Source organism: Medicago sativa, chromosome 5 (genome assembly GCF_051527215.1).
Source record: "Medicago sativa cultivar Bolivia chromosome 5, Bolivia_mono, whole genome shotgun sequence".
Taxonomy (NCBI): domain Eukaryota; kingdom Viridiplantae; phylum Streptophyta; class Magnoliopsida; order Fabales; family Fabaceae; genus Medicago; species Medicago sativa.
The window spans coordinates 58,360,135-58,369,043 of record NC_140753.1 but is presented as its reverse complement, the minus strand read 5'-3'; the positions used below and the strand labels follow the sequence as shown (position 1 = coordinate 58,369,043).

The 8,909-nt window shown below is 30.0% G+C and overlaps 1 protein-coding gene across 1 annotated transcript; it reads left to right on the top strand.

Moving 5' to 3' along the window:
* The first annotated feature begins 491 nt into the window (after positions 1 to 491).
* Positions 492 to 3,377, top strand: LOC146923473 (peroxidase RIP1-like). Its single transcript, XM_085708641.1, has 3 exons — positions 492 to 732; positions 1,569 to 1,763; positions 2,371 to 3,377. Exons 1-3 carry the CDS (start codon positions 517 to 519, stop codon positions 2,929 to 2,931), a joined length of 972 nt encoding a protein of 323 aa, XP_085564767.1. The 5' UTR covers positions 492 to 516; the 3' UTR covers positions 2,932 to 3,377.
* Positions 3,378 to 8,909: the final 5,532 nt, after the last annotated feature.

Below are 8,909 nucleotides of genomic sequence, written 5' to 3'. Positions count from 1 at the left end.
GTTAAATTTAATATAAAAACGAATATGGAATTAGAGTCTATCGATATGGATCATCAACCATTTATATTGACGTATGAAGCTATATATTGTTGGGCATGAGTGACGTATTAAGAAAAACTCAAGTCCGACATATATGATTACAATGAGACTATTACTTTTTTATTCTATTCATTTCTCGCGCGCCCGATTTTTTTTTACAAAAATACATATGGAGTTTTCGATTCTATAATGCAAAAAATACCTATTTTTTATTGCCATTTTTGTAAAAAAAAAAAATAGGGTGCGTGAGAAATGGACATGGTCGAAAAAATAATCTTTCAAAGTCTGAGATGAATTTACAAAAAGTAACACAAGTCTCACCTTATACGCCAATTTTGTAAGATATATTAGGTCCAATTTTAAAATAAAAATGTTGATAATTACATTAATTAAACAAATGAGCCTTGGACCTCATCTCTATATATATCATCTATTATACTAAGTTAAGAGCCATATCTTAGCCAAAAGAAACATCACATGATAATGGCTTCTAGTTCTAGTCAAATATTCATTGTGCTTGTTATGGTCACTTTATTGATCCCTACCAACGCATGGCTTACTCCTCATTTTTATGATAAAGTTTGCCCTCAAGCATTACCAACCATAAAGTCAGTTGTTCTCCATGCAATTCTTAGGGAAAAACGCATTGGAGCATCTCTTCTACGCTTGCATTTTCATGACTGCTTCGTCAATGTAAGTTACAATATAATTAAACATTCTTAATGCTGAATTAGCAAGAAACCTAGAAGTGGTTATTATCCTTTGACTAAACATAATTTTAGTTTATATGTTTAATTATTTTTGTATTTGAATTGATTTTGGGTCTAAATATTTTTTTTCCTAGTTTTGATAAAAATTGAATTTTGCATCATTCTAAAAAATTTACACTAAAACCATCTCCAATGTTGGTTTTAAGTGTGTACTTACACTTAAAAATCAGTTCTTAAATTTTGCTCCACTAGAAGGGTTGCCATGATCTCCATGCATGCATAAATGGTACTAGAGTTCCCTAAGGGACATCCATACGATTTTTAAAATGAAGTTGGATGTCTCCTAAATTGACAATTTCAAACATTGACAATTTTTTAAACTCAGATTTTTCATATCAATGTGCTGGTGAATGGAATCTTAATTATTTTATGCTGGGCACAAACAAACAGAAATATCAAGAACACATGTGAAATTTAAAATTCTTACGAAAATGTTGTCTTACCTAATTATTGGCCGTTAGCTTCAATAATTTTCTTCTAATAAAAACAATAGTTTGTTTAATTTCAACTTCAAGAATATCAAAACTTTAATTTTCCTCATGTTTCAAACTAAAGAGTGTTTCTTAATTGTGTCTTGTGATTTGGATTTGCAATGTGGTCCAAAAATTGATTGTGTCTAAGTAAGAACATTTTCTCATATAATAAAAAGTACTAATTCAAATACACATTAATATTTTAAATATACAGATAACACATGTGAACATGTCACATTTTTTAGAACATAATTAACTAATTTAATATCAATGATTGAAATTTTAGGGTTGTGATGGATCAGTTCTACTAGATGATACCCCAAATTTCACTGGGGAGAAAACAGCTCGTCCAAATATTAATTCAATCAGAGGATTTTCTGTGGTTGATGAAATCAAAGCAGCAGTTGATAAAGTATGCAAAGGCCCTGTGGTATCTTGTGCTGATATTTTAGCCACAGCAGCTCGTGATTCTGTAGCCATAGTAAGTATCTTTAATTCATGGAAAAGGGAAATTACATACACCTTTTGTTTCATATTTTTAAGAGGTGTGATATATTAACAACCAAAAATGGTTGTCGTATGCACACCGTACATGTATGATGAAAATTTAAGCCTGGCACGCAAATCGAGATATACACAAATATTATTAAAAAAAAAGAAAAGGTAGATGGAAATGTATAATATACAGTTGTCCCACAACTTTGGGTTGTACAAATAACATTAGCCTATTTTTAAATGAACACTTACGAATGTAACTAAATGCATTGGTGTATGATACCGATGAGCAGTGCTATATCTCTAGAAAAATAATATTAAGAATTCTTCAAGAATAAAGAGCAGACAATCACAATGCACTATTTGCCACAATTCAAGGAGGTGTGGCTGAAAAATAGGAAGTAAATAAATAAATCATGCAATTAAAACTTGTCAGGTGTGTCTGGAAAAATTCTTGATGTTATTTTTCTAGAGACATAGCATTTTCCGATACCGACACATGTCAAACACAAAATACACCTTTAATATAAAGCGTTAGGTTTAGGGCAAAATTTTAAAAATTATATATAATGTTCTATTGTCCCTTTTAACAGTTGGGAGGTCCACAATTTTTCTACAATGTGTTATTGGGAAGAAGAGATGCAAGAACAGCAAGCAAAGCAGCTGCAAATGCAAATCTTCCATCTCCAACATTCAACTTCTCACAGCTTATTTCCAATTTCAAATCACAAGGATTAAATGTAAAAGACCTTGTAGCTCTTTCTGGTGGCCACACTATAGGGTTTGCTAGGTGCACTACATTTAGAAACAGAATTTACAATGAAACAAACATTGACCCTACTTTTGCAGCATCTTTAAGGAAGACTTGTCCTAGAAATGGTGGAGACAATAATTTAACACCACTTGATTTCACCCCTACAAGAGTTGAAAATACATATTATAGAGATTTGCTATACAAAAGAGGTGTCCTTCATTCTGATCAACAATTGTTTAAGGGACAAGGTAGTGAAAGTGACAAATTGGTGGAGCTATATAGTAAGAACCCTTCTGCTTTTGCTAGAGATTTTAAGACTTCTTTGATCAAGATGGGGAACATCAAGCCTCTTACTGGGAAACAAGGCGAGATTCGACTCAATTGCAGAAGGGTCAGATAGAGTTGTGATCTCTTAAATGGACGTACTTATCTCGAGGGATTAGTATTTATTTTCAATTAAGAATAAGAAATACTCTTTTCGATTTTAAATATAAGCAAAAAAGTAGAAATAGAAATGTATTTTTTTTGCTTGTATTTAAGATCAGAGAGAGTGTATCGTGAATTCGAAAAGAAAAAAGGTCTAAAACGTAATAAGGGGCATGAGACACTTGATTGAGAAATCATATGATATTAGTATGCGTAGTTATGTAATATTATATGTTGGAGTGACTTTGTATTATTTAAGTTATAGGTTCAAATGACATCGACCTGTCGAGTGTCAAAATTTGAAAGTTAGTTAAATAAGAGATGTTGAGTTTTTATGTTAAGGTTCAATTGTTTGGGTTGTAACTTTCATGTTCTGCTTTCAATCCAATATATATGAAAGTATTATTTTTTGTGTGTGTATCATTTGTGCCTTTTGATGCGATGATCAATGCTTAATTTGGAACTTTAAATAAAAGGTAAATTAACACATTATATTTGCATGCATACTCTATCCCTTTTTACAAGTCAAATTCTCAGTTTTCACATACATTATGAAAATGTTGATTGTGTAATTTTTACTTTACATTTTGTGATTTTTTTCTCTTATAAATAAAGCTATAAAAATCTCCAAAAAATAATAAAGACCAGAGTAATTAGAATTATATTTGAAAGAATAATACATACATTTGGTAATTTGTAAGAGATCAACTTATATTTTATGATAAATTTTTCAGAAGTCCTTATAATTAAGCACAGAGGAAGTACTTTAATGATAAATCATATTTAATGAATAATTTATACTATATATACAGAAAACTACCCCTTTCAGCATTTTTTGGCAGTCTTTTTCCTTTCCAAAAATACTCTCAATTTTCAATACAAATAACACATGTAACAAATAGATAAGAATAAATTTAAATATTAAAACAAATATAACAAACACGATATGAATATATATGTTTTTTTTTTTTACTTTATCATTTAACAAAAAAAATAGTGCATGTATTAATATGAGTAAAGGGTATTTTAGTGAAAACAATAGGGCGCGTAAGACACACATGTTAAAAAATATAACAGTACATGTATATATATATTTTTTTAAGGAAGTACATGTATTAATATCACTATATCAGCTAACTAAAAGAAATATTTTTTTCATGTGAATCTATTATTATTTAAACAGTTTAAATAATAAATAGTATGTCTTCGATCACAATTCACAAGAAATCCGCAGTAGCAATTGGTTTATGTCAAATCCCTTTGGGGGGTGTAGTAGCAGCTTCAGCCATGGAAGTCTCCATTTGGAGACCCGGGTGGAGACCCGGGTTCGATTCCCGGCTGCGGAATCCATTTTTGCCATTTAGTTCTTTTTCTCAAGATTAGGGTTTTTGTTACAATAGGAGCTATAAAGGAAAATCGATTTTGCGACTGATTAATTTTTTAATCATTAAATTACTTGATCAAGATAATGACAAATGAGAAAAAAAACTAACGATAGACTTTATTTCGGCAGCTCTAATTTTCGTTACTACGTATATAGTATTTTATCCCCTACAATACAAAATGTACATAGAATTTTATGTTAGTATAAATTATAGGAATCTTTATTAGAACCATATATTATAAGGATTTATTGTACAAAAAGGGTCTCTTTGATTCTGATCAAGAGCTTTTTAAAGGTGATGGTTTTGAAAGTGATAAATTGGTGCAACTATATATAGCATAAATTCTTATGCTTTTACTAATGACTTTGGAGTTCTATGATCAAGATGAGTAACATGAAGCCTATTACTGGCAGAATAATGGGTGAGATTAGGCACAATTGCAGAAAAGTAAACTGTATATGAGTGAACATTACAATGATTGGATCACAACTGAAGGAATAAAGTAGAGAATGATTAATTGTTCAAGGGTTTGAATTCAAACATCTTGTTGGGAGGTTGTAAAATATAGAGTCGGTTAAACTTTTATTAATTATTTTCTCATTCTCTTTATTAAAAAATGTTTAATATATAAAAAAGTAATGCCAAGTTTTATATTGTCCATAAATTATCTAAATATTTTGATTTTTTACAATAACAATTCTTCGGCTCCCTAAGTATCATAATCTTGTTGGCTTAATTGCAGTTTTGATCCCCATAATCTTGCAATTTTGGCCTCTTATGAATCAAGTTGTTCGACCATAATTATTGATAAATTTATAGTCGTATACTTTGATAATATTTTGATCCAGAAATAGTTGAGTGACCTATTCCAAAATCAATCCATGACGTGAGAAATTTCCATGGTTTAGTTTAGTTTTATAGAAGATTCATAATGAATTATAGCTAGGTTGCTACGCCACTCACATATTCCATAAAGGGAGATAAGTTCCAATGGATTGAAGAATTAAAAAATTTAGATGAGCTAAAATAATGTTCGACTCAAACACCAATGTTATTCATTTGCAACTTTGATCAGTTGTTCGAAGTCATTTGTCACATTTCAATTTCAAATACTGGAAACAATGTTGTTATAAGTCAGGAAGGCCATCTTATAGACTTCTTTCATGAAAAACACAACAATAGTACACTTAGAAAGTCGATTTCTCTTGGGTGATATGGCTGTAAGTGTACAAATCGAAATAAAAAGAATATCGTATCCATATGGACTTGTGAATCTCAAGTTGGGTCTTCCTTTCTAAATCTTTAGTTAGAAAGTGTTTTGGTTTTTGAAAAGGGTTGATTTTTAAAAACCACATTGAAATCATGGAGTTCATCACTACAATGAACAATTTCTAGTTCTGAATCTTTACTAATGCCATGAAAATTCGTTGCTTAAGGATGATGTAACTCTTAAAAATATAATTTGCTCTCTTGCAAGAACAAAGACGTGTCTCGCCAACATAGCTTTCATATTCTCAAGGTTTCTATATTGGTAAGACCCATTGCACCCTATTACACATTGTATCCCAAAGATCATTAATTAGGCTATTCTCATACTTCAAGACTTTTGTCTAACTTCATATTTTCACTGAAAAGGGTCTTCATTGTCTTAGGACTTGACTTGGTCAACAAGTCTTCAATATTGGTAGGAATTTCCTCCTTTTTTCCCCACGTCTTCATACTCCTCTTGATTTGTCCCATTTATTCAAGACAAACATAAATGTAGTAAACTGCAAATAAAAGCATTAATAAAAGCATAATTTTTTTTAAGTAATATTTAACTAAAGTATAGCAAAATAACGTGTTATCATTGTGCACTACAACACTGGACTCTTACTTGTTGAACAATTTATTCATTATTCTAATTATGAACTCTGAAGCATTCAAATTCTCAACAAAAGATCAAACACATACATGCCACCAGGAGTGTATTTTTATAACATTATCCCTTCTTACTGGAACATAAAGCGGGAGTTCAAAATATTATTGTGAATGCTTTCGCTAGCTCGCATACCATACTTTCTATTTTGTAAGTGAAATTGGATTTGACACAGTCAATGAGATATAAAAAGATTATCAAATATTCGAAAGGTTTGTAATGCCATTGAATTACAACCTTCTCAAGACTTAGACTACTACAATCATGAGGGATTTTTGTTCAAATGAAAGACCTTATTATATATTCCTAAGTGCTCACTACGGGAAGTCACGTAATGAGAATCCCATGATGGAGAATTAGCAAATAATTTTGGACTAGGTAAAATCGTGGCTTTGGTAAAGATAATTTTTATTGGCTGAGAATTAAAAGAGACGTCCACAACATATTCAAAGATATGTCGAATTTGCCACTTGACCAAGAGCCCAAGACCAAAATCCAAAACCCTAGGTTATACATGCCACTTCTAATTCCATAAGAACCTTGAGAAGATGTTAGCATGGACTTTAGTCCTTTGGATTACCACGGACACATCGTCGGAAGGATTATATTTATGGAAGTTGTCGACAAATTTTAAAAAATGACTCATTTCATCCCATGTTAAAAGACTAACAATGATGTTTAAGTTGTTGACTTATATTTAATTTAATGGAAATTCTTTGTCTTTATGGTATTCCAAAAAAATATCACTTCTGACTAAGATGTTAAATTCCTAAGCCACTTTTGAAAAACCTTGTTAAGCTTCAATTTCTTAGTGCTAATTCTCGAACAGGTGGATAAACCGAAGCTATTAACATGATTTTGGGAAACCACTTTTAGTTAAGATTTGATGTTATGGGCGGTATTACATAAATCTCTCCATTGCCACCATCGATAGTATGTTAGTTTCACCATTGCACCACCATATTATTGAACCTAAGTCACCATGTTTGGCAATTTCCCTTTTTACATGATCATATTTCCTGTGGTGTTAACTAATACTATTATTTCAACTGTAGCATCTATGCTTGCCGTATTGGAGAAACAATAAAATAATAGCTTGGTCATGGGACATGTGGCTAGATTTAAAGATAAAAGTATAGTTATTTTGGCAACTAAAAAATTATCCAACACCGTATTTTTATACGGTTGTTAATTTAATAACAATTTCTCGCTCTCTCATAATCAAACTACTCGGCTTTCAATGAGATTGAATACCCCATGTACTTGTATGAATGATCTTTGCTTCTAAAAAAAACCTATCGTTGGTATTATAAGATCAATCCTATCATGTGTTATCATCCAAATGTGAAGTAAAACTAAGTCTATCTCTTCGATATATATATATATATATATATATATATATATATATATATATATATATATATATATATATATATATATATATTAGAGTAGATTTTCTCTGAAGTTCAATGTTAAATTCTTAATTGCAGTTGTTAAAGTAAAATCCTAATTCCTAAAGTTGGTAGGATGCAGACATTATTCAGACAACAGTTTACAGTTGTATATATTGTTAACTAATAATACTATATGGAATTGTAACATCATTACATATGTTAAGAAGTCGGGAGCACATTCTCTTCACTACTTGTCCCACAAGCAACTACTTCCAAGTTTAGATGTCCCTTTCATTCTTTTTCTATTAATACATAATTAAAAAAAGAGCAATGCTATATCTCTAGAAAAATAACATCAAGAATTCTTCAAGAATAAAGAATAGCCAATCACAATGCACTATTTGCCACAATTCAAGGAGGTGTGGCTGAAAAATAGGAAGTGGACAAATAAATCATCCAATTAAAATTTACCAACTATTTCTTGAAAAATTCTTGAAGCTATTTTTCTTGAGAAGTAGCATTTTCCTTAAAAAAAATCTAAAAGATATGTACACGCATTGTGGAGTTAATTAAAATAATGTGTTCAACTCAAGATTTTTTTGACGGGTTCTATCAAGGTTCTTTTCATGCTACTGGATTACGCGTAATTAGTCCAGTTCTTATATTAATTAGAGATCATAAACCCACTTAGGCATACATCTAAGGAGGTTTTGAGTCATCTACATCTTTAGAATATTTAGGTCGTAATAATTATAAAGTGCTTAATTGTGCAGGAAGAATACAAGGTCAGATTGTTGTGGATTATAAAAAGATGATCTTGATTTCAATAACTTAGAGATTAGTTTTTATTTTCTAAAAATATAATATATTGCGTCAAAAGAAAATCATTTTTTTATATAAATTCCATTTTTTTTAAAAGGATACATAATCCGTTGTTGAAAATGATTTTGATAGAAACTAATCAAAACAACTTATGATTAGAAGCATTTTGATAATTTGTTTGGTTTTCCATTTTCTTTAAATTTATATATATATATATATATATATATATATATATATATATATATAACAAATGAAAACTCCAAAAGTGTGATTTTTTTTTTGAGAGTAAAAGTGTGATTTTTTTTATTTTTAAATTAAAATTTTCACAATCAAAATTATAACAAATGCACCCTATAAAATGCTTACTTGTGTAGCTAGCCAAGAAGAATTTAAAATTCATGGAAATTTATAAAGGAAAAAGTATCAAAATTTG

Bases quoted from the DNA above. Each gene is read 5' to 3' on its own strand.
- LOC146923473 (XM_085708641.1), top strand. From the start codon at position 517: ATGATAATGGCTTCTAGTTCTAGTCAAATATTCATTGTGCTTGTTATG. The intron at 733-1,568 runs GTAAGTTACAAT...TTGAAATTTTAG, and splicing joins TTCATGACTGCTTCGTCAAT to GGTTGTGATGGATCAGTTCT. The intron at 1,764-2,370 runs GTAAGTATCTTT...CCCTTTTAACAG, and splicing joins CTCGTGATTCTGTAGCCATA to TTGGGAGGTCCACAATTTTT.